The sequence below is a fragment of the Cervus elaphus genome, chromosome 22 (assembly GCF_910594005.1).
Source record: "Cervus elaphus chromosome 22, mCerEla1.1, whole genome shotgun sequence".
Classification (NCBI taxonomy): Eukaryota; Metazoa; Chordata; class Mammalia; order Artiodactyla; family Cervidae; genus Cervus; species Cervus elaphus.
Window position 1 is genome coordinate 58,531,492 of NC_057836.1, and position 26,537 is coordinate 58,558,028.

Genomic DNA, 26,537 nt, shown 5'->3' on the forward strand with positions numbered 1-26,537 from the left:
CGGCAGAAACCAGGGGAGGGAGGTCAGCAGCAGGGCCCGCAGGTGCCGGGCCCCCCAGGCTGCAGACCCCAGGCCTGTCCGGCGCAGACACGGAGGGCAGGTAGCCGGCAGCGCCAACCCTCACCCTTGCTCCTCGCTCAGTGGCAAAAACTCAAACGGACACCGTGGGGCCCTCGATAAATGTTTGTCCCCCGGGTGAATGAGCCAGGGCGAGGAAGGGGGCGTGTCTGAAAGTGCACCCTGGGTCTGCCGACCGCACCGGATAAAGCGCTCGCCGCCCGCCCGAGGCCGCCGCAGGCGGAGCAGCCATGCCCAGGTACACGGCGCACGTGCGCGGAGAGTGGCTGGCCGTGCCCTGCCGGGACGCGCAGCTCACGGTGGGCTGGCTGGGCCGGGAGGCCGTGCGGCGCTACATCAAGAACAAGCCCGACAACGGCGGCTTCGCCTCGGTGGACGACGCGCGCTTCCTGGTGCGCCGCTGCAAAGGCCTGGGCCTGCTGGACAATGAGGACCCGCTGGAGGTGGCCCTGGAGGACAACGAGTTCGTGGAAGTGGGTGAGTGGCCGGAGGGGAGGGGCCGCAGAGCATGCGGCCGGGCGTCCCCGGAGAGCCGGCCCCTGTCCCTCCTGGGTGCGCGGCGGCGCTCAGTCCCAGGGACTGTAGCCCGCCAGTCTCCGTCCATAGGGTTCTCCAGGCACGAATACTGGAGTGGGTTGCCATGCCCTCCTCCAGGGGATCTACTCTGGGGAAAATGCATGCTGCCTGAGAATCTTAAATTCTCAAACACCCCTGTGAGCAGGGCAGTATTCTTACCCACCTCTAACAATGAGGTAGCAGACTCAGAAAGGGGGAGAGTTACTTACTAATAGCAAAGACTAGATCTGAACTCGAGACTGCAGGGCCAAAGCCCTTTGCTTACCGGATCATTTTCAAAGTCCCCTTGCTCTTCAAAAGACCCTACCACACAGGGGGCCAGTAACATCCCTTTAAAACCAAGTTAAATCAATTTTGTTTAACAAAACTGTCAAACACTAAAACAAAGAGGTTTAAATATTAAATCTATTAAATGCATTTCAAATACTAAATATTAAAAGCATTATATATTGAAACAATAAATTTCAAACAAAATAAAGCTGATGATGGCAATGCAAGTGGAGACTGAATCTTGAACTTTCATTTAAACCTTTTCACGCATGCCTACATCTCTGACTTTTTGCTCTCTGAAAGCATGTGAAGTTGTTTTGAAGCAGTCATTTCTATAGAACTTGAAGGCAATTGAAGAGCTCTTTTCTTGGTTTACCGGTAATGCCAAATGTGACTCTGGGTTGTGATTCGTGAGTATCTCTTGCACTCTTGTTTCAGTTATAGAAGGAGATGCTATGTCTCCCGACTTCATTCCTTCGCAGCCAGAAGGAGTTTACTTGTATCCTTTCCTGCAGGCTCCTTGGTCTGTCTGGGGCCCCTCCCACCAGCGATGGGGCTGGGGGCTTTTCCACATTCCCCAATATTTTCCTTTACCTGACTTCAGATACAGCAAATACCGGGAACCTGAGAAGGTAAGTTTCAAACCACTTCCTTTCTGTTAAGAAAATTAAGTATCCCCCTCTCCTCATTTAAGTGGGGGAGGGCTGGCAAAATTTATGAGCAAAACATAACCCATGAGGACAGGGCGTTATCTAGCTCTGTGTAATAGGGAAAGACATTTTGCTTTTCCATTTATTTTTTTTAACCTGTTTATTTTTGGCTGTGCTGGGTCTTCATCGCTGCACAGGGCTTTCTCTCGTTGCAGTGAGCGGGAGCTTCTCATTGCAGTGGCTTCTCTTGTTGCAGAGCATTGGCTCTAGGCACGTGGGCTTTAGTAGTTGTGGCAGGTGGACTTGGTTGCCCTATGGCATGCGGAATCTTCGCGGACCAGGGATTGAACCCCTGTCCCCTGCATTAGCAGGTGGATTCCTAACCTCTGGACCACCAGGGAAGTCCTGCTTTTCCATTTCTAATTTTTCTTCTTTAACCTCCTCTTCAGCAAGCTGTCTTTTCCAACTACCATATTCATGTTTCATAGTAGTGATAAAATTTCTGAAGTGCCACAGCTTGAATCTACTCGACGCTTCCCTGCTCTTTTGTTTGAGCAACTAAGCTATTCACGCTCACAGAGATTCCCTTCTTTTTTGTGCAGTACATCGCCTTAGATGGGAACAGTCTGACCACAGAGGACCTGGTCAGCTTGGGCAAGGGACACTACAAAATCAAGGTATGCTGAATAGAGGGGGGTGATGTCCTAACCTTTCTTGCTGCCCATGTAAAGTCTTCAACATGTTCAGCTCTGCCCAATGTCTTCCTAGCTCACCCCCACTGCTGAAAAGAGGGTGCAAAAATCCAGGGAAGTCATAGACAGAATCGTGGAAGAAAAAACTGGTATCTTTTTCTCTTTGTGTTACATATTTCTTTTTATAGACTTAAAAAATGCAGCCTGCGTCCAACTGTATGATGTCTGTTTTTTATTCTAGTTGTTTATGGCATTACTACGGGTTTTGGGAAATTTGCCAGAACTGTAATTCCTGTCAGTAAACTCGAGTAAGTTTGATTCACTCCCCAGCAAAGACACACACACATTCACATAAGTTTGATTCACTCCCCACCGAAGACACACAGATTCTCATTTTAGAAATTCCTTTCAACAATGGAAATAATACTTGCTCCAATTTACAGACAAGGAGGGTGAAACTTAGGTTAACTCACACATGAGTTGACGTAGAGAATACAGACTTGCTGTTTCTTCCATTGCTCTATCATGCCTTATTCTGTCCCTCCAAAGATTTAACTATTTTTCCTTCATTTTCCCAGCTGAGGGGACATTTTCATGGTGAGGTATCTGAGAGGGATTTCTTCACTTTCTCTTCTAGGGAGCTCCAGTTCAACCTAGTACGTTCACATTCTTCAGGTAACTCATTTCAAACCTCCAGTGCCACCTAGGTTTTGTTTGATTGGATGAATGAAGTGCAGTCAGCCCTCAGCATCTCTAGGTTCTTACATTCACAGGTTGAATGATTCAACCAGTGTCAGTTGTTGGTTGAATTCACAGATAAGGAATCCACAGGTGCTGAGGGCAGACTGGACTGTGTTGCTTTCCATAAGGGGGCAGGGGGTGGGAGGAGCCGGGGGAGGGGAGGGGTGGGGCCGGGACCCTGCGGGGTACCTAGGGGTGACCATGCAGCGCAGCATCAGACATCCTGTATCAGCCGCCAGCACTAGCACATTCCAAAGAGTAGGTGCCATTTCTGCTGCCAAGGAGGGAAGAAGAGCAGCAGACATGATATCCTTTCAACTGAATCTCAGAAAAAGGAATGGGCTAGATGGAAGGATAGAATTGGGATGAGGAGCATGAATACGGTCATGCCAAAAGAATGGTGCAGTCAGGGGATGAAATTACTCAGGGATGCGTGGATCTGGATGTGGTGAGAAGTGAAACTGTCAAGAATTGCCTCCCATCAGACTGCAAGAGAGCTTGTGTGAGAAGACTGGACCCCATTCCAAGGGTGTTGGGGAGGGCGCAGGCTCACTGAAATTTCCAAGGAAGGGAACTGGGGAGGCAGAACTGGAGTCTCACATTTGTCTGGAAGATGAGACCTGAAGAAGCATGACAATCAGAAGGGAAGGCAGTGCAACTACCTGAACCAAGATGTGGAGAGCAGTTTGAGATGGAGGTGGCTGGGAGGAGGAGGATTTTGTTTATCTTGGAGAAAACATCAGTTCTGTTTTGTAGGCGTTGGGAAACCACTAATCCCTGAGAGATGCCGGATGCTCTTGGCCTTAAGGATCAATGTCTTAGCCAAAGGATACAGTGGCATTTCCCTGGAGACTCTCAAACAAGTTATCGAAGTATTTAATGGTAATGCGGTGGATCCCCAAATGACCCTCCATGCAGGCTGGGTGGGTACCACAGGCAGACTTGCTTGACAGGGTGGTGAGATATTGGTGAGATAAGAAGACATAAACTGATGATGATGAGTGGGAAGTGGGCTTGGCAAGAAGGAAGATAGCTATATGGGGGCAGAATGTGGGGGGGCAGAGGCAGAGACTCTTACTCCTGTGAACTTTCATCCTTCTCTATCACCCTTCATTTAGCATTCAGCATGTTTAAAATCAGAACAAGCCCCTTAAGTCTGGCCTTAAGTTCAGAGCTGGAGAGAACCTTGGATTCGGTGGTACTTGAATGTGGTTAGAGAAGCTATTCAGATCATCTGGGAAACATGACCATTCCTGGATGTCTATCCCAAAGACCAATTCAGTACTTCTGGTTGGTGCCTGGGAATCTGAACTCTTCATGCTCCCCAACTGGTGGGATTGCCAGACTTAAAAATAACTGAAATTCACCCTCTTCCAAAGGTAGAACAGAAATATAGAGATGAAAGACTTGCTGTGATCACATAGCTGTCTCGTGACAAGATAAAAAGCAATTCGACTCTTTGGGGCTTGCTTCTTGGGAAAATTCCAGTGTGGAGACAAGATGTGACATGCTTGGGAGGCCAAGCCTATCCCTTCCCACAGATAAGGATAAGCATTCTAGATCAGTGGAGGTCAGGAACCGGTGGGGTGAGGCAGTGGGCGCAGAAGCAGGGCCGGGCAGTCACATAGCACAGAGACATGAGGAATTTCCCCGCTATAGGCACAACCTATAAATGCCAACAAGTAAACAGTAATTTGAATGAACAATCTATAGTATACAAGGCTGTGCTGAAGAGAACACCAGTGATTTCAACACCTATTTCCACTCCCAACTCTAAGCCTAAAATCCCAGATAGTCCAGCTTCAGCTGTGAACCCACCTATGCTTTATGGGTGAGCCCAAGGCACCTCTGGGTCCTAGAATTCTGAGAATTCCCCAGGGTGAACTATGGCCTGGAAGCTGGCCTACGGATGGCATTGCTTCATCCTACTGACATCACTTAGCAGTTGTAAAAACCAATGCTATCAGTAGTCTGAATTTACCTTGGAAATATAGCCTTTTTGTTTGTTTTTGTTTTAGGAAATTAATGGGAATTTCCCTTTTAATGGGGCTTCCCTCATAGCTCAGTCAGTAAAGAATCTGCCTGTAATGCAGGAGACCCGGGTTCGATTCCTGGGTTGGGAAGATCCCCTGGAGAAGGAAATGGCAACCCACTCCAGTATTCTTGCCTGGAAAATCCCATGGACAGAGGAGCCTGGCTGGCTACAGTCCATGGGGTCGCAAGAGATGGATATGACTTAGCGACTAAACCACCACCAATGGGAATTTCATCTAAAACAGTACATGTCCATTTAGAAGCAGTGGTAAGCTGGTTGACTAGGTGACCAGGAATCAGGCAGAAAAGCAGAGATTAAGTTGCCCATGACTTTACCTCCCCCAAAGAACCCCTGTTAACACCCTGGTACACTTTATCCTTCTAGAACAATTTGTAAAACAATTTTAAAGTTTTATTTATTTTTGGTGGCGTTGGGTCTTTGTTGCTTTCAGTGGGCTTTTCCTAGTCGCAGGGAGTGGGGGCTACTCTCTAGCTGCAGCACACAGGCTTCTCCTTGTGGTGGCTTCTCCCTGCGGAGGCTTCTGTTGCGGAGCTCAGGCTTCTCCCTGTGGTGGCTTCTCCTGTTGCGGAGCATGGGCTGCAGGCGCACTGGCTTCAGGAGTTGCAGCACGTGGGCTCGGTAGTCGTGGCTTATGGCCTTAGTTGCTCTGTTGCATGTGGAATCTTCCTGGACCGGAGATCAATCCTATGTTCCCTGCACTGGCAGGCAAATTCTTAACCACTGGACCACCAGGGAAATTCTGTATTACTTTTTTAATGTAATAAATATTTCAGTTCAGTTCAGTCGCTCAGTCATGTCTGCCTCTCTGCGACCCCATGGACTGCAGCACACCAGGCTTTCCTGTCCATCACCAACTCATGAAGCTTGCTCAAACTCATGTCCATAAACATTTACTTGATTTCAAATAGTCTCTAATAGGTTTTAATGGCTACACACCATTTGGTCCTATGGAATTCTCTTAGTTTCCTCTTCAGCACATTTTTTACTTTTTGCTCCTAGAGATAAGGTGGCAATGAACAACAGCTAGTTCCTGATCACATCTTTAAGATACATTGCTAAAAATTCCAGAAATTTCTAGGCCAGATTAGAACATGTACGGTAACAGTAAACAAAGGGGCAGAGGACCCAGGGGCAGAGGAGGTAGAAGGGAAGAGATGGTCATTGTAGGATACAGGTTCCAGATCACCTTTTTTCTCAGCAGTCTGATCTAAATTCTTTATGTATAGCGTTCTCCCGACCCCTTCACACAGCATATCTGAGCATGTCCCGGCCAAAACCTGTCATACCTCCCATTGTCCTTAGAATAGAGTCTAAACTTAAAGTGGCTTATGGAGAAGGCTTTACTCTCAGGAGGGTCTGCCTTCCTGTCTTCTTTCTCTCCCTTGCCTCTTTCTTTCTACAGCAGCTCAGCCAGATTCCTTAAGCATTACCTGTGCTTGAGGAATTGTCTTTCCCTGGGTGTCTGTGCCATTTGTGATACTAGATCCCTTGGGATTGGTTGGTCTCAGTGTCAAATCGAGGCTGGCTGGAATGAAGTACTCAAAGTAACCAGTGTCTCCGTTTCTCCCAGCCTCCTGCCTTCCATATGTTCCAGAGAAAGGAACTGTCGGTGCCAGTGGAGACCTTGCCCCGCTCTCTCATCTTGCTCTCGGGCTGATTGGAGAAGGGAAGATGTGGTCTCCAAAGAGCGGCTGGGCTGATGCTAAATACGTAAGACTAGTAATAGCTTCCGTGACAGTCATTTCCCCAGGATGGACCCCAGGTAGACTGCCGTGTTTTCTAGCACTTCATCCTTTCCGCAGCCTGATGACAACGCATTCCCACTCTATGGCTGTGATAACTGAAGCTTAGAAGTGTAGACGGAGTCAGGAGCCCAGTCTTAGGGCAAAGTGTGTGCGCGCCTAGTCACTCAGTCATGCCTGACTCTTTGTGACTCCATGGCCCGTAACCTGCCAGGTTCCTCTGTCCATGGGGATTCTCCAGGCAAGAATACTGGAGTGGGTGCCATGCCCTCCTGCAGGGGATCTTCCCAACTCAGGGGTTGATCCCAGGTCTCCTGCATTGCAGGCAGATTCTTTACCATCTGAGCCACCAGGGAAGCCCTTTAGTGCACTACAGGTGTCCAACTAAGCGATACTCTTAGCTTCCCGACACAACCATCAGCCCCCTGGACCTGGTGATCACCTTGGTAAAAAGGTAAAGCTGCTAGTGTTCATGCAGGAACTTCTTCTGCACCTAAAACACTCCCAGTACCTATCCAGGAGGTCACACATTGTTGGAGGTTTAGCTAGTTGCTGGTCTAATGGGTACAGAGCTGTGGATCATGGCCCTGATATAAGGCCCCTGGAAAGGAGGCTCCACCCCCCCACACACACCCAAGCTCTCATCCTGGTGGTCAGTCAGAAGGGCCTGGGTTTGACAAAGCTTTAATATTTTCTTTATTCATCTACACATTCATTGAGGCTTTCCTGCTGGCTCAGATGGTAAAGAATCTGCCAGCAACGTGGGAGATGTGGGTTTGGTCCCTGGGTTGTCAGAGCAGCCCAAATAATTGTTTGAAGTATCATCTCTGACCTTTTGCTGGGAGGTCACTTAACATTGAGTCAAGGGACAGAGGACCAGGGAGAAAGAAGTCAAGAGAACAGGTGGTCCTTCTAAGGGTTTGAGTTCTAGATTACCTTCCTTCTTTACAGACTAATCTTGATTATTTCTCTACATCCAGTGTCCCCCTCAACCGCCTTCACACAGCAATTCTGACCATGTCCTGGCCCAAACTTGTCATTTTTCTCATTGTCCTTAGGATAATGTTTAAAATGAAAGTGGCTTACAAGAGTCTTGACATATTATTGCCATCTTGCCCCCCTACCCAGCCACCCGAATCCTTCCCCACCAACCCTGTACATCACAGAAGCTAGAGGTGCCTGCAGCTGGAGCGTGCTGTGTCCGAAGTGGAGGGGCCAGTCATGTCCACCCTTCTCTTCCTGTTTCTGCTGAGACCTCCAAGAAACATCCGTCTCTGCCCTCCACTTCTTTCCCCTGTGCCCCACCACTGCCGAGTCCCTTCTGCCCTCCTGTGAGCTCCCCCAGCATCTTACGTGACTATTTCCCACTGGACCTTATCCACTTCCCACCTCCTGAAGCACTTAACCTATTGCTATGACTGTATTTGCCTATGACTGTATTTAACCTATGACTGTATTTGCCCTTGAACTTGTCTGTCTCCATTTTTCCTACCCTCAGACCCACATCCAGGACAGAATCAGGCATGTGACTGGTGTTTTAATAAGCTGTGAAAATGATAGTCCGTTGTGCTACCTCTGTCTTCCTTCTCCCCTGCTGCTCCTTCTTCCCTGGAGGAATATTAACCTGGTGACTGCTTTCACTTCTTTTATTTCAGCGGAAGATTATTCTGCCCATTTCCTCTGAGGATGTTGTGTCTATCTCTTAGGCCATACACCCCCTCTTCACTGGTGCTCACACATACGCCATACAAGTGAGAAGCCCTGCTCTGATGGTGTGAGGTTCTGCTGGTGTTCAGACAAGTAGGATGAGGGTGGAGAATTTTAGGTCAAGCTCTAGAGGCCAGGAGTGTGGGCAGAGTTAGGAGCCCAGCCTTGGAGCATCTGTATCTGAGTAAGCACATGTGCTCAGGAAGCAGCAGTTAAAAAAAAAAAAAAAAAGTGAATCACTAAAGTGCAAACTGAATGCAAAGGGCCTAGAACCCATTATTCAGGATTGATTTTGTAGACACTAGCCTCTGAAATTTTAGGTACAAAAGTTATTCGAAAGCTAAATCTGCTTGCAGACTAAAGAACAGAACTAGAGAATAGACCAGCGAAGATGAACAGAGCCAATTTAAGTAGGTCTAATCTTTAGAAGACAGACCTTTGAGCTTACTTTTATTAGCTTCTACATGAAATTAGAAATATGCTGGTATTTCATTTGATAACCCATTTCACTTTTTAAATCATTCTACAGGTCCTTGCAGCTCATGGATTGAAGCCAATTGTTTTGAAACCAAAAGAGGTAAGAGACTCAAGGAAAATTTTTTCGTTTAACAAATTGTTATGTGCTACTTTCAGTCTTAATATCAGCCTCACAGGTTTCTTAAACATAGCCTCCATGTTTGCTTAAGTTGGTCATTGAAGAAAGGACTCTCCCTTATTTACTGAAAGGCATCTCCAGTACAGAGATGCTCAGGGATTCTTTTACAGAAGTACTTAAACTTCTAATCAGGATCTCTAAGGATCCCTGAATGATGCTGTAAACCAACATCACTTAGGATGCTCTAAGCCAAGAGCCTCAGACCAGAAATTTTTCAAGGTGTCTTATGAGATGAGATGAGAACTTGAAGAAATACAGAATAATGAAGAGCTAAAGGTTTTATATGCCGTCTACATTGGAACTCCTCTGCTGCCTCATGACAGGGAAACTATTCACAGCTGTTCCATTTGCCAAATTTTATATGATGGCACTCATCCTTGAGTACTTAAACAAGCATCACCGCCCTGCACTTTAGAAACCATGAATCAACATCATTCAGCTGAAGGCAAATTTTCCTCATAGGAAAGCAAAAGAAGTGCTTGTTACAACAAAAAGCATTAGGAAATGTCTCTTGCATCACCTGAAGGGTCTGGCGCTCATCAACGGGACACAGATGATCACCTCCCTGGGCTCTGAGGCTGTGGAGAGGGCCAGTGCCATCGCTCGGCAAGCTGACATAGTGGCGGCCTTGACCCTCGAGGTGCTCAAGGGCACCACCAAAGCCTTCGATACCGGTCAGCATGGTTCTGCGGTTTGTTTGCTGTTCATTCAGCCAGAGCTGGGCGGGGGGTGGGACGGGATGGTCAGGCTCTTTGGACGTGGGAGTGGTGGGGTAGATGGTGGGAAGAAGACGACCATCTAGGAGGACCATCGCAGGAGTGCTGCAGCTTCCTCTCGGTTATGCCACACGTGATCCTTGAAATGACCACGTTTCACAGACAAATGTTGACCCACAGAGTTAAGTGACCTGTCCCAGACCACCAGCTCTGACTCCCATCAAACTACTTGTTGTCTTAAGGATCTGTTGGCAGGATTTGAGAATTGGCATGGAATTATGGCTAGTGCCCCTTAGAAAATCGGAGAGAAAAATTGTACAAGTGATAGCTTTTCTAGAAATCTTTTCTAGACTTTGAAGGACTCCCCACTCTTATATGTAGTAGGACCGAAAAAAAAAAAAAAAAAAACCTGTCTAAAAATGACTTAATTAAATTAGGCCACTGAGCTCCCTTCTGTTATGAGCCTAAATCTTTTCAGGGTAGGCCCAGTGTCTTGAGTTGGGTTCCCTATGGGCTCAACTCATAGTTTGCATTTGGATATTTAAAGTAGAAAGAATAAAGTCAATACGGAAAATCTTGCTTTTGGAGTTAAGTTTCTAATTCTGAGCAATAGTTAGGGAACCCTGGGGCTTTTCAGGGCCGGGTCAGCACCGTGGGCTGTCCTGTGCCAGTGATGGGAGTTCACTCAATATAAGAATTGCTCAGACTTTTCCTCCTTCATCAATTCTAGACATTCACGCTGTTCGCCCTCATCGTGGGCAAGTTGAAGTTGCTTTTCGGTTTCGGTCCCTCTTGGACTCGGATCACCACCCATCTGAAATAGCAGGTCTGGGCGTGCCTATTTGAACTTACTTGCTTTTGAAAATAATTGGAAAGAATTGCTAACGTGCCCCTTGCCATCCTCTCTACCTTTTCCCTAGAAAGTCACAGGTTCTGCGATCGTGTTCAAGACGCGTACACCTTGCGCTGCTGTCCACAGGTAGACAAAAAACCCAACAAGTTTCTATGCTTTCCTCCAGCCTGAGACGGGGACAGAGAGGAAGGGGTCAGGACGTCGTGTGATAGGGACAGAGAGGAAGGGGTCAGGACGTCGTGTGATAGGGACAGAGAGGAAGGGGTCAGGACGTCGTGTGATAGGGACAGAGAGGAAGGGGTCAGGACGTCGTGTGATAGGGACAGAGAGGAAGGGGTCAGGACGTCGTGTGATAGGGACAGAGAGGAAGGGGTCAGGACGTCGTGTGATAGGGACAGAGAGGAAGGGGTCAGGACGTTGTGTACTGGTTAATGCTAATCCAGATCTCTTTACGGCCTCTCTTAAAAATGATGTATATCCTATATACCCCCGTTTGTCCAATTATTACAAAGTTTCTGTTCTATATGGTAAGTTGCGAGATTCCCTTTGAATTGCTTTGCTCAACCCCCGTGTAGAGAAGTCCAACAGACAGCTTCTTGTTTAGATTTAGTGCCCTAAGTTTAAAAAATTCTAAAAAATTCTTATTAAGAAGACCATCCTAACCAGTCAATGGAGTTTTACTGGTTCTCCCTATTAGAACTGCCAGGGATGTATTGGAAAATCCAACCACAATTCAAGGGCATATCCATGATTAGCTCTATCTGCACTTAACAGGCAGACATAAACCATTATAAACGAACCTGTGAGTCTTAACTTTAAACTGGAGTGAGGCAACCTGTATTGCAGATGTTATAACTCATTTGCAAATAGAAATTAGTAGCATAAGGAGCTAACTAACCTCATCTCAAGAGTGAGACAGGTTGTACCAAGTTCCAAGCCATAGTGTACTGAAGAATCCTCCACAGAATAAATTAAATTAAATGAAAATTTAAATAATTAAAAATTTAAATTAAATGAAAATGATTTAATAATATTTAATTTTTTATTTTCATTTCATTTTATGCTCTTTTCCTTATTCTCAGCAAGTTCGGTTTTAGCTCAGCTAGACTGAAAAATGTCTGTGGGGAATGATTGATATGTTAGCTCTACAGTAAGAATAAATTCCAGTTTAAACGTTCTTAAATGTTCTGATAAGACCCAGAGGGATCGGGTAGAGAGGGAGGTGGGAGGGGGGATCGGGATGGGGAATACCTGTAACTCCATGGGTGATTGATTCATGTCAATGTATGACAAAACCCACTACAATATTGTAAAGTAATTAGCCTCCAGCTAATAAAAATAAATGGAAAAAAAAAAAAAAAGAATATCAGACTATGTGGCAGGCCCCAGACTCAGTGTATTCCATGTATTAACTCATTTGATACTGTCTTTTAGGTCCATGGTGTGGTGAATGACACAATAGTATTTGTGAAGAACATCATAACCACGGAAATTAACAGTGCAACAGATAACCCTGTATCTTTTAACTGCTTACTAAGCTGTAATTACAGAATTTCAGCTGGTAATTTTAAGATCCGATGAAGATCTTGAAATTGTATAACTTCTCTGTTGCTCCATTTCATAGACTAAATGCCCGGGCTCTGAGGTTAAATGCCTCTATCAGCTCTAGATCAGAGCCGATAAGTGGCAGAGATAGGTCTGTGAACCTTGCCTCAGGTTTGGAGTCTAACATGCTGTGCTTCTGAAACTGATGGATGAAAGATTAAAGGGGATATTTCCAGCATCGGCTGAAGGGTCTCACGAAGGCATTTGCCCTAAAATCCATTGCTGAGGTTATTGGTAGAAGGATGAAGACCTACATCACAAGTGTGATTGTGGAGACCCTGAGTAGCATGACATTTATAGGAGCCTTCCTGGGGTTCAGTGCTACTTTGGTGTACTACACAGAAGCCTTTTAACATTTACCTAAGTACTGATCAGAGTGATGACTTTCCCCATCCTGAGTTTATTTCTGACGTGGTGAGTGAATGCTAAGTCACTTCAGTTGTGTCCGACTCTTTGCGACCCGATGGATTATAGCCCACCAGGCTGTCCATGGGATTTTCCAGGCAAGAATACTGGAGAGGGTTGCCATGCCCTCCTCCAGGGGATCTTCCCAACCCAGGAAGAACCCACATTTCTTATGTGTCCTGCATCGGAAGACCGGTTCTTTACTACTAGTGCCACTTTACTCAAATCAGTGTTCCCATACTTGTACAGAGAAGCGTAAGAATGCCTCCATCTCTTAAGGACGGCGCGCAGCTTTCCTTCTCAGTATGGGTTCCCCAGCGCCACCTTGTTTTGCTACAAAATGTCCTGTGTTGACTTAGCTCCTTGTAATGTGATGTGATGGGTCAGGAGTCATCCTGGCAGAGGCGTCACAGAGACAGCACTGCCTTTAAAGACCATCCAGCCCCTCAGGGATCTATTATTTCCTCTCCTTCACATCTGCCTCGGTTCCCAGAGAGAGCTGCTGAGCGGCCCTGAGACCCACGCACAGCCTGGGCCAGCAGACAGCAGCTGTGTGAGGTTCAGTGTGGCTTCTCTGACATGCTCGCTTCAGGCTGTGTTCTGTTTTCTTTTGTTTACCTTTGTATCCCGGTATGTCAACACCTACTTGTGCAAAGACTCTCCTCCCCACCCTACCTTTGTACAAGGGCTGCCACCTCAGTGTTAAAAATGAGGGAGAGACTTATGCTCCAGGTTTTCAGCAAGTGTATGCAGAAGCCTTAACCAATTTTGAAAGATGGTCTTTGCCAACAGGGGAGAGACTATTTCTGGAGGAAACTTCCATGGTGAATATTCAGCCAAAGTAAGCTTTTTAGAATTGCTCCTGACCCTGAAAGCATATCCCAATATGCACGAAAGCCTTAGTCACTCACTCAGTCATGTCCAACTCTTTGCGATCCCATGGACTGTACCTGCCAGGCTCCTCTGTCCATAGAATTCTCCAGCCAAGAATACTGGGGTGGGTTGCCAATTTCTTCACCTGGGGATCTTCCCAACCCAGGAATCAAACCTGCATCTCTTATGTCTCCTGCATTGGCAGGCGGGTTCTTTACCACTAGCGCCATCTGGGAAGCCCATGTCCCAATATAGGCCAACCTGATTGAGACACTCTTTCAGGCCCTGGACTATTTGGCCATTGGTGTCCATGAACTTGCTGCAATTAGTGAAAGAAGAATCGAAAGACTCTGCAATCCCTCCCTCAGCGAGCTGCCTGCCTTCCTGGTGGCCGAAGGCGGTCTGAATTCTGGGTTCATGATAGCCCACTGCACCGCTGCAGCCCTGGGTAAGGACCCTGCCTTTTGACCAGAATTCAAGTCCATCCATCTATGGGTCTTTCCATTTCACCTGAAAGTATCACATTCTGTCTTTGAATGAGATCTAACTTTTCCACCCCCTCTATGTGCATCCTACTTCTCTTAATACAAATGCATGTTTCAAGAAAAAATTTAAAATAAAACCTAAGCAACATTACACTGAAATGTAATAATAGACTAATGAGGTTGTAAATAGGGAGTTTTCATGATTTCTCTGTAGGAAACAATGTGACATCATATGTGAACTTCCTTTTGTGGCTTTCCCCCTAACCTCAATTGGAAGAACATCAGAAGGAAAAAGACAAAGATGTTTATAGCTACTGGTGAAACTCCCACGAAAACCATAAGGCTGTGTTAAAACACACAAAAATGCTTATAAGCAGCAAGATGCTCTCTATGAAAATTGAGCTGGAAGATAGCAGATTTCTGAGTCAAGACTGTAAGGGACAGAGAAATAACATCAGAACAGGGCCTGGCACAAAGGAAGTGTGAAGGGCTTTACTTATACTTACTCCCTTAATTGCCAAACAATACCAAGAGGCAAGTACTATTATTTCCTCTTTCACAGATGGATATTTGAAGATCCAAGAAGTTAAAGAACCTACCTAATATTGCACAGCTACTTAGAAGTAAAGCAGAGTTCAAACCCAGGAATTTTGGCTCCCAAATCTATGCTCAGACTTCAATTAATGAGGATTTCATTTTGATCAATACTTAATCCTACAATATCGTTGCCAAATTTAACAAACAGAAATGCAGGATGCACTTAATATAAATTTAATGCAGTTAAATTTGAATTATTCACCACATTATTTGTTACTAAAAATTATTTTTTTATCTGAAATTCAAATTTAGCTAAGCATGTGCAATTTTTTCTGGCAAGCCTACCCAACAGGCAGGATAGAATGGCAGTTCAATCAGAGCATAGCCTCTGGGTCTGAATCCTGTCTCCATCCATTTATCAGCAGTTTGATATGGAGCAAGTCTCTTAATCCTGTTGACCCTTAGTTTACTGCTGTGTAAAATGGGGGTGAAAAACCTACCTAATAGGGCTATTCTGAGGAGTTAGTGAATTAATGCATGGAAAGCCTTGGAACTGTGCCTAACATACTGTAAGCACTAAATATTAGTTGTTACTATTATTCCTCACCACTTCGTCAGTTAAGTCTCACACTTAGACTCAACACAGCTAACAAAGAGCCACTGAATTCATCTTCTGTCCAGAATCTTCTATCTGCTCACTTACTAAAAAATCCCTTTAAAAGACAGTGACTTCTCACATTAACATGCATCCATGCTAAGTCGCTTCGGTCATGTCCAACTCTTTGAGACTCTGTGGACTGCAGCCTGCCAGGCTTTTCTGGCCGTGGGATTCTCCAGGCAAGAACACTGGGGTGGGTTGCTATGCCATTCTCCAGGGGATCTTCCTGACCCGGGGATTGAACCTGCATCTCTTATGTCTCCTGCATTGGCAGGCAGGTTCTTTACCACTAGCGCCACCTGGGAAGCCCCCACATTAACATGGTGGGGTGGTCACTGATTTTTAGAGAATGTTGTGAAGTTGGGGAGTCTCCTTTGAATGTGTTTAGCTGCCCTAGCTGTTTGAAGTTGCTCGGCTTGCTCTCATTATAATTAAATTGGTGGTTTTCTTTTTTTTTCTGGCCACTTGTAAGTTACTTTTCTAAACCAGCGCCACCAAACCAGGTGATTTATATTGCAGGTTTAGGGGCCCAGGGCTTGCAGTGCTGAAACCTGAAAGTTCTGGGCAAAATAGGATGAGTGAATCACTGTAGTTTATACTGGATTATCTCCGGATACCCTTTAGCATAGAAAAGAACTCAAAGCTGCTCTCATAGGTTAAAAAAAGAAAATAAAGTGGGGGAAAAACTCTTGACTTGGACATTTCCCGGCTTCTGAAGCTGGGGAGAAGGAACTCTGTAATCTAGGTCCTTGCTACTTAAGTTATAGTCCCCTGGCCAAAAATACAGCCATCACCTGGGAATTTGTTAGAACAGCAGAATTTCAGGCCCCACCTGAAACGCAACCTTTGCACTTTAACAAGGCCGAGTGATTCATTTACAATAAAGTTTGAAAGACAGAAAGCTAGGCCAAACTGTAGACTTCCCCTAACATCTCCAAGACATCCCCAGCTGTCATTGAGCCCTTCCTTAAATTGAGTACATCCACTTATGTCATCATTGGACAGTTTCAATTTTAAATCTTCTTGCTCAAGGTCTGTGGGTTCAGCCTCAACCTGCAAATGCTATGCCTGAATCTTGATCTTACCTCGTGTGCTGACATAACCAGATTATTCTCCAAGTCCTGGAAATGACCATCACTTCTTTTTTCCCTTAGTCTCCCTGGCATGCCAAATGCTTGCTGGATTTTCAACTTTGTTTCATAATATGAGGGTTCCCTTCCCAGTCCTATCTCAGAACTCCCTACAATTTTAAGGGTCCTTCTTACTTTGGGGGAAAAAAAACCCACATGACTTCCTTTTCCCAAAGTAACTTTGGAACATCTAGTGCTTTGATAATGACCAGGAACTCCTGGAGAGGGTAGCCCACACTGAGGAGCGCTTTGGGGAGCCATGTGTCATGTGGCACGTCATTCTATTAGGAACAATATGTCCTTCACTTACTTTCTGGCTTCTTGCAGTTTCTGAGAACAAGGCTCTGTGCCACCCCTCGTCCGTGGACTCTCTCTCCACCAGCGCGGCTACGGAGGATCACGTCTCCATGGGAGGATGGGCAGCCAGGAAGGCCCTCAGGGTCATTGAGCATGTGGAGCAAGGTAACCCCAGCCAGCTGGGATGCAGGCCTCACTGATGACCACTATGCCAGTGGTCCTCAGCATGGAATCCCCATCAGAACATCCGCATCACCTGGGAACCCAGGCCCTGCCCCAGACCTGCTGACTCAGAGACTCTGAGACCAGAACAATCTCGACTTAACAAGCCCTCTAGGTGATTTTGATGCTGGCTGAAGATTAAGAATCCACACCTTCTGGCTAAGCCAGTTCATCAGTTGGCTTTTTTTTTTTTAATGAAATAATTTTAAAACATTCAGAAGTGGAGAGATTAGTACCATAAACCTCCATATATACCTCACTCAGATTCACAGTTAATATATTATACTTCATTTCTTAAAAAAAATTTCTCAATCATTTTCAAGCAGATCCCTGTCATCGTGTTTCCTTCCGGCACACTTTCTCTCTCAAATACAAATGCTTTCTTACCCACTGCCATTATCACATCCAACAAAAATCAACAATAAGTCTTGGTATCATTGAGTACGTATTCAAATTTTCCAGATTATTTCAATGTCTTTCCAGTGTTTGTTCAAACCAAGATTCAAGACCCACTCTTTAAATTTAGTGGTCAAGCTTTTAAGCTTCTTTTCATTTACAACAGTTCCTCTCCCTCCCCCCTTTTTAAAAAAAATTCGTGTCATTGACTAGTTTGAAAACCAGCTTAGTTTTCTGAGAGATTGACATTCTTGATTTACCTGTGAGCATGCCTGTGGTTGGATTACCGTGATATTGAATGGTTTGCCTTGGAAACGAACATAGATCATTCTGTCGTTTTTGAGATTGCATCCAAGTACTGCATTTCGGACCCTTCTGTTGACCATGATGACTACTCCATTTCTTCTAAGGGATTCCTGTCCACAGTAGTAGATATAATGGTCATCTGAGTTAAATTCATCCATTCCTGTCCATTTTAGTTCGCTGATTACTAGAATGTCAACGTTCACTCTTGCCATCTCCTGTTTGACTTCCAATTTGCCTTGATTCATGGACCTAACATTCCAGGTTTCTATGCAATACTGCTCTTTACAGCATCAGACCTTGCTTCTATCACCAGTCACATCCACAACTGGGTATTGTTTTTGCTTTGGCTCCATCCCTTAATTTTTTTCTGGAGTTATTTCTCCACTGATCTCCAGTAGCATATTGGGCACCTACTGACCTGGGGAGTTCCTCTTTCAGTATCCTATCATTTTGCCTTTTCATACTGTTCATGGGGTTCTCAAGGCAAGAATACTGAAGTGGTTTGCCATTCCCTTCTCCAGTGGACCACATTCTGTCAGACCTCTCCACCATGACCCGACTGTCTTGGGTGGCCCCACAGGTCATGGCTTAGTTTCACTGAGTTAGACAAGGCTGTGGTCCTGTGATCAGATTGGCTGGTTTTCTGTGATTGTGGTTTCAGTGTGTCTGCCCTCTGATGCCCTCTCACAACACCTACCGTCTTACTTGGGTTTCTCTTACCTTGGACGTGGGGTATCTTTTTACCAACCAGTAACACTGAAGAAGCTGAAGTCGAACGGTTCTATGAGGACCTACAAAACCTTTTAGAACTAACACCCAAAAAAGATGTCCTTTTCATCATAGGGGACTGGAATGCAAAAGTAGGAAGTCAAGAAACACCTGGAGTAACAGGCAAATTTGGCCTTGGAGTAAGGAATGAAGCAGGGCAAAGTCTAATAGAGTTTTGCCAAGAGAACGCACTGGTCATAGCAAACACCCTCTTCCAACAACACAAGAGAAGACTCTATACATGGACATCACCGGATGGTCAACACCGAAATCAGATTGATTATATTCTTTGCGGCCAAAGATGGAGAAGCTCTATAGAGTCAGCAAAAACAAGACTGGGAGCTGACTGTGGTTCAGATCATGAACTTCTTATTGCCAGACTTAAATTGAAGAAAGTAGGGAAAGTAGAAATTGAAGAAAGTAGACCATTCAGGTATGACCTAAATCAAATCCCTTATGACTATACAGTGGAAGTGAGAAATAGATTTAAGGGACTAGATCTGATAGACAGAGTGCCTGATGAACTATGTATGGAGGTTCATGACATTGTACAGGAGACAGGGATCAAGGCCATCCCCATGGAAAAGAAATGCAAAAAGGCAAAATGGTTGTCTGAGGAGGCCTTACAAATAGCTGTGAAAAGAAGAGAAGCGAAAAGCAAAGAAGAAAAGGAAAGATATACCCATTTGAATGCAGAGTTCCAAAGAATAGCAAGGAGAGATAAGAAAGCCTTCCTCAGCCATCAATGCAAAGAAATAGAGGAAAACAACAGAATGGGGAAGACTAGAGATCTCTTCAAGAAAATTAGAGATACCAAGGGAAGATTTCACGCAAAGATGGGTTCAATAAAGGACAGATATGGTATGGACCTAACAGAAGCAGAAGATATTAAGAAGAGGTGGCAAGAATACACAGAAGAACTGTACAAAAAAGATCTTCATGACCCAGATAATCATGATGGTGTGATCACTCACCTAGAGCCAGACATCCTGGAATGTGAAGTCAAGTGGGCCTTAGGAAGCATCACTACGAACAAAGCTAGTGGATGTGATGGATTTCCAGTTGAGCTACTTCAAATCCTGAAAGATGATGCTGTGAAAGGGCTGCACTCAATATGCCAGCAAATTTGGAAAACTCAGCAGTGGCCACAGGACTGGAAAAGGTCAGTGTTCATTCCAGTCCCAAAGAAAGGCAATGCCAAAGAATGCTCAAACAACCACATAATTGCACTCATCTCACATGCTAGTAAGGTAATGCTAAAAATTCTCCAAGCCAGGCTTCAGCAATATGTGAACCATGAACTTCCAGATGTTCAAGCTGGTTTTAGAAAAGGCAGAGGAACCAGAGATCAAATTGCCAACATCTGCTGGATCATCAAAAAAGCAAGAGAGTTCCAGAAAAGCATCTATTTCTGCTTTATTGACTATGCCAAAGCCTTTGACTGTGTGGATCACAATAAACTGGAAAATTCTGAAAGAGATGGGAATGCCAGACCACCTGATCTGCCTCTTGAGAAACCTATATGCAGGTCAGGATGCAACAGTTAAAACTGGACATAGAACAATAGACTGGTTCCAAATTGGAAAAGGAGTATGTCAAGGCTGTATATTGTCACCCTGTTTATTTAACATATATGCAGAGTACATCATGAGAAACGCTGGACTGGAAGAAGCACAAGCTGGAATCAAGATTGCCGGGAGAAATCTCAATAACCTCAGACATGCAGATAACACCAGCCTTATGGCAGAAAGTGAAGAGGAACTAAAAAGCCTCTTGATGAAAGTGAAAGAAAAGAGTGAAAAAGTTGGCTTAAAGCTCAACATTCAGAAAACTGAGATCATGGCATCCAGTCCCATCACTTCCTGGGAAATAGATGGGGAAACAGTGGCTGACTTTATTTTTGGGGGCTAAAAAAATCACTGCAGATGGTGATTGCAGCCGTGAAATTAAAAGACGCTTACTTCTTGGAAGAAATTTATGACCAACCTTGATAGCATATTAAAAAACAGAGATATTACTTTGCCAACAAAGGTCTATCTAGTCAAGGCTATGGTTTTTCCAGTGGTCATGTATGGATGTGAGAGTTGGACTGTGAAGAAAGCTGAGCGCTGAAAAATTGATGCTTTTGAACTGTGATGTTGGAGAAGACTCTTGAGAGTCCCTTGGGCTGCAAGATCCAACCAGTCCATCCTAAAGGAGATCAGTCCTGGGTGTTCATTGGAAGGACTGATGCTGAAGCTGAAACTCCAGTACTTTGGCCACCTCATGCGAAGAGCTGACTCATTGGAAAAGACCCTGATGCTGGGAGGGATTGGGGGCAGGAGGAGAAGGGGACGACAGAGGATGAGATGGCTGGATGGCATCACCGACTCGATGGACATGAGTCTGAGTAAACTCCAGGAGTTGGTGATGGACAGGGAGGCCTGGTGTGCTGCGATTCATGGGGTCACAAAGAGTCAGACACGACTGAGCAACTGAATTGAACTGTGCTTGTGGTGGTACGTTTGTTCTGTCCTGTTTTTTGTGGATTGCAGTTTGTCCTAAAGACTTGACAAGGTTTAGATCCAGCATTTTTTGGCCAAGATAGTTCATAGGTGGGGCACTGTTAGGTCAAAGTCTTCCAGCCTTCTTAATCACTGCTTGTTTGTTTCTTAAAGAGAAACTGCCTTCCTTTAGGCATTGTTCTAAATTTCTCAGTCTTTGCAACTGTATTGGAATCAATTGGCTGACAAAATAGCATTATTTTAAGATAAATGTAAGAGAGTTGAGTATCCATTTTGCGGGGGGCAATAGCTCTATTGAGGTATAATTCATATACTATACAATTCACCCATCTAAATTGTACAATTCAGTGGGTTTTATTAGAGTTGTGAATATACTCAGAGTTGTGAGTCGACACCATAGTCAACGTTATAACATTTTCATCTTTCCAGAAAGAAACCTTGTACCCTTTACCCATCACTCTCTCATCCTCCTTATGTGGTCTTGTTGGGAGCCTTTGAAATTGAAGATTTAAAATAGACATTAGAGAAACAGTTCCATGGCAACCAAAGAGTTATCTGCTCATTCACAGACTCCTTCAATCTTTTGATGAAAGTGTATGTGCCAGGTATTTCAGGCCATAGGGAACAGCAAGGCTGAAGACAAACGGAAATTTACACAAGTGTGGAAATAGGAAACAGAGGTTATCCATCTTGATCAGCTGAAGGGAGAAGGAGAAAGCTGATTTACCTGGGTAGTCCTGCCCTTCTCAGCATTAAAGATGCAGCCGAGGGGTTAGAAAAGTAGATTTTAAATGTATACAAATACCAAGGCAGCTTCATTCTACCGATAGACTGAGAACCAACTATCCATTAGTTGGCTGGCAGCTCGCGTGGGGTTTACACCCCTCAAGCATGAAGTCACACACTAACCAGCCATCCCCTCGTCCCTCCTTGTTTCAGTGTTGGCCATCGAGCTTCTTGCAGCCTGCCAGGGCATAGAGTTCCTCCGCCCCTTGAAAACCACCACTCCACTGGAGAAGGTCTATGACTTGGTGCGCTCTGTCGTGAGGTAAAATCAAACAGATCCCTGGAAAGTGACACCATTTCAGAACTGTGGACCCTGGCAGTGGTTAACGTTGGCTGATGGTGTGACGTGCTTTCTCTGCAGGCCCTGGATAAAAGATCGCTTCATGGCCCCAGACATTGAGGCAGCGCACAGGCTGCTCGTAGAGCAGAAGGTAAGCTGGCTTTCCGGCTTGTTTTTTAGTTTGGGGTCTTTAAGAGGGAGCATGGGTTCCCCGGTGGCTCAGTTGGTAAAGAATCCACCTGCAATACAGGAGACCCATGTTCGATCCCTGGGTCGGGAAGATTCTCCTGGAGAAGGAAATGGCAACCCACTCCAGTATTCTTGTCTGGAAATCCTATGGACAGAGGAGCCTGGTGGGCTACAGTCCATGGGGTTGCAAGAGATGACTTCATGACTAAATCACCCCACCACAAGGGGAAGCGGAGTGGGGGTGGGGAGTAGAGAAACATTCTCCTATTCTTCTGTTTCCTGGTTATTTTTTGGAAGTGAACCAAAAGGTACTCATGCAACTTTTAAGGCCACTAAGAAGCTATTTGACAAACTCGCAAGTGCCCCATGTTGCATCCAAACATTGACTGTCTAAGGATTAGTATCTGAAATGAATTTTTTTAATGAATTTTAAATAGAATTTTGGGACAAGTATTCATGGGGAAAAAATAAGATGAAAGTTCATAGATTCCTCCTCACCAAGAAGGTTCTCTTTTATTCAGAAGTACACTCTTTTTCTGTAATGCTGCCCCTACCTGCTCCAGCAACTGCATAGACCTGAAGGGAAGACAAACTTCCCGAGTTTTTATTCAAAGGGCTCTGGGTCCACCTCATGCACTGCTGTGTCCTCCCCATCATGCTGGGTGAGATACGGGTTCTCTTTACCGCTTCTTTCCTCTATTTCCATTGACTACAGACTTGTCTAATTGGGACAGATGCCTAGAATGTGGACCCATGTTTAAAATATATTTTTAAAATTCCTTTAAACCTTCTGCAGTAATTTGTAGCTCTCATGTCCCTTAGAGTTGCTTGATTTCCTTTGGAACTATTGCTCTGCCCTTGAGAACAGTTTTTTCCTTTGACCTTCACCCCTGTCATTTCTAAGTGTTCCCCATACCCTTTGAGGGGGAATTCCCTTGCTTGCTGCCAGCTTTGGTGCTAGAAGAGAGGTAGGCGAGAACTCAGCCTTTTTTCAACTGAAATATGCTTGACATACATCATTATGTTAGTGTACAACATGATTTGATCTCTATATACATTGCAAAATGTTTACTACAGTTAGTTAACCTCCATTACCACACAGTTATTTTTTTCTTGTGATAGGAACTTCTTAAGATCTATTCTTTTAGCAAATTTCAAATATACAATACAGTATTATTAACTATAGTCACCAAGCTGTACATTGCATCTCCAGGATTTATTTATAAGCAGAAGTTTGTACCTTCTGACTACTGTCAAATCATTTCCTTACCCACTCCCCCACCCCCTGCTTCTGGCAACCACCAACCTCTTCTCTGTACCTATGAGCTATTTTATTTATTTTTTTTAGATTCCACATACAAGTGAGATCATATGATATTTGTCTGACATTTCGCTTATGATGACCTCAAGGTCCATCTGTGTTGTTGCAAATGGCAACAGCTCCTTCTTTCTTATGGCTGAATAATATTCCACTGTGTGTGTGTGTATCACAATTTCTTTATCCATTCATTTGATGGTGAACACTTAGGTTGCTTCCTTGCCTTGGCTATTGTAAATAATACTGGAGTGAGCATGGCAGTGCAGGTATCTTTTCAAGGAGGTTAGCTTTTGAAACCGGAGAAGGCATCCCACTCCAGTATTCTTGCCTGGAAAATTCCATGGGCAGAGGAGCCTGGCGGGCTACAGTCCATGGGGTCGTTTTTGAAAGAATACATTTTCTAAGGTAATACAAACGAATAAGAAACGCTCCTTTTCTATCAGGGGCAACCAAATAAAAAGCAGCCATAATATAAACTAAAAACTGGATCTTCATTTGAGAAGGTGTTATGCTTGAAAGGGAATAGGTTGGTGGGTGGAGGTAAGCCCTGAACAAGGCTACGAAGCTGTGCTTCTCAAACTGTAAAGAGCATGTGGATTTCCCGGGGATCTTGTTAAGATGCAGGTTCAGACTCAGCAGGTCTGCAGCAGGGCTGACATTCTGACTCGTCCCAGGTGACGCTGATGCCGCCAGTCCAGGGGCCATGCTCTGAGCAACAAGGGTCCAAAGAACAGAGTGCATGGGGCGTGGAACTAGGGCAGAGGAGATCCACTGCCTCTTATCATTAAAGGCTTGCCTCAGAAAACACATAGTTCTGCCCTTGAGTAACTTTCCTTAATTCCATCCACACCGAATCCTCTAGGTTTTGTTTGTTCACTGGCGTGTTTTGCTTTAGAAGAGCAAACAGCTGAAAACCTTAATGGTCACTTTAGAAACATTTTGAACTTTGTATTTTAAAAGCTGTTACTTGACAGGTCATGTGTCAAATGGCTTATGATAAAAGCAAGCCAACAGTAGCTATGTATCTAGGCAGGTAGAGATAACGGCTTTGACTTCAGATGAAGTTGTTTAACTCATGTGAAAACAATGTTGTCAGTACTTTGACTTTGCTCTGTCCTTGTGTCTCAGGTTTGGGAAGTAGCTGCACCATACATTGAAAAATACAGGATGGAGCATATTCCGGAATCAAGACCTGTTTCTCCAACAGCATTTTCACTGGAATTTCTGCACAAGAACTCTACCAAGATCCCAGAGTCTGAGGATCTTTAATGCTTTTTGTCATGAATTAGCAGATTAGATAGCACTTAATTTTACAGAAAACAGTACTATGCTGAAGGAGAGACCTGAGAACTTTCTCAGGTGGATCAATCTATTACATGGTTTGGGTCTTATAATACCTGCTCTGGTTAGGCTGGTGATAATATTACATTTACTAAATCTAGTACTGTGTTCTTGTTGACCTGGTTAGAGATGTAAACGGTGTTTCCAGGTTATGGGACTTTAATTATTTCTTAACGATATCTACACGTCGCTCATTCCTAAGGGTGAGAAGAGTAACCACAATTGTGTGGATGTTTGACTCTTGACATTAGATGAACTCAAATCTTGAAAAAGATTGATGGCATTCTTTTCCAAAAACATTAGGCTTCTGTGAATCTTTTGTTTTGGTTTTTTAGTTGTTTTTTCTCTTTGTTTTTGCTTTGACAAGTTCTAGTTAACTTTGGTGGATTATACTAAGCCATGATATGATGATTGTTCCTTAATATGTCTTTGTAAACAATACTTTTTAAGTCATAATTTGTTCTCAAGCTGCTTCTTGTTTTATTAGTTGAATTGTAGTAAAGAATAGTCAATTGGTCAACAAGACATTCTGCATCAAGGAGTTAAGGAATGAATAGAAAGATTGCTATTAGAGTGGTTCTCAATGAACTGTTTCATATTTATCAAATGTCACTATACATATCAAAGAAAGGATTCAGATGCTTAAACTGTAGTAGGAGGTTAGTGTTATTGCTGCCTTATTACGTGTTAGTACTTTGTTCATGTTCTTGTAATAACCTAGCTTAAGAAGCCTCCTCATTTCACAGGTAAGGAATCTGATGTTTAGAAGTTACCCAACCCTTCTCTGTAATGGTAATCATTGAAACAAGGCCCTGTTGACAGAGATCAGATGGGCCTCAGGATGTTACCCAGTCTGTTCCCTCCCCACTGAAGAAGATAAAGGACCTCTTGGGAAGGCTTAAGTGTAATTGTCCAAAAGAAGGATGGGTCTAACGACTTCTTGACTCCCTGAGGCTATGACTCTGCACCGTTCTCTGCAAACATGAGCAAAGCTCTCTCCGAGTGCAGTGAATCCATGGCTCTGACGACTGCATTTGGTCAAGGAAAGGGCAGCATGCTTGCCCACTTTCCCACCTGGTGACAGCCTCAAACGGCCCAACATGCATTTCACAGCAGAGTTTTTCCTAATTGCAGCCTGTCCACAGGAAAGGTGGAGACAGAAGTACAAACCAAAATGTGCTGAGGAACCTGTTGCCCAAAAGGTGGTTCTTGATGCTGTTCTTTGCTGGAATGTGGACACAGGAGTGAAGTTTATTCGTTCTCAACCATGAGCTGCAGTGAAGCAAGTCAGCCCAGTGGTTTGAGGCTGTTTGTCACTTTGCCGTGGGGTGTGCTGGTGGCCACGGCTGGTCCTCTGGGCCCTTTGTTATTGGGTTTTCTATACAGCTCTGTAACTGTGCCCTCAAGGGAATTTCAAGGTAAATGTGGAATAAACTAAGTCTTACTGTCTTATGTCACTGCTGTATTCTTAGATTTTTATAACAAAGTATATCACCTCATCAGGGAAAGGTGATTCTAATTGCAGTTAATTACATTTGTGTAAGATTTTTGTCATTGAATGTTCACACGGTACAAAGTGTCTTTAGACAACGTGATTGATTTGGTAGACATTCTTTCTCTCTCTTCTCCACTGAGGAGCCCAGAAGAGCTAGAGGCATCATGATTTTCATCCAGGTGAGCTCACCTGGGCTCCTTTACCTG

The 26,537-nt window shown here is 44.6% G+C and overlaps 1 protein-coding gene across 1 annotated transcript; it reads left to right on the forward strand.

Moving 5' to 3' along the window:
- HAL (histidine ammonia-lyase) lies at positions 1-26,288 on the forward strand. The gene is made up of 20 exons (XM_043881550.1): positions 1-555; positions 1,363-1,423; positions 1,529-1,556; positions 2,177-2,251; positions 2,343-2,415; positions 2,508-2,574; positions 2,904-2,941; positions 3,764-3,889; positions 6,634-6,773; positions 9,042-9,089; positions 9,694-9,841; positions 10,614-10,709; positions 10,804-10,862; positions 12,171-12,251; positions 13,522-13,587; positions 13,902-14,067; positions 16,757-16,891; positions 21,862-21,970; positions 22,070-22,139; positions 24,624-26,288. The coding sequence occupies exons 1-20, from the start codon at positions 309-311 to the stop codon at positions 24,762-24,764; spliced, it is 1,974 nt and encodes a 657-aa protein (XP_043737485.1). The 5' UTR covers positions 1-308; the 3' UTR covers positions 24,765-26,288.
- The last annotated feature ends 249 nt before the right edge of the window (positions 26,289-26,537 follow it).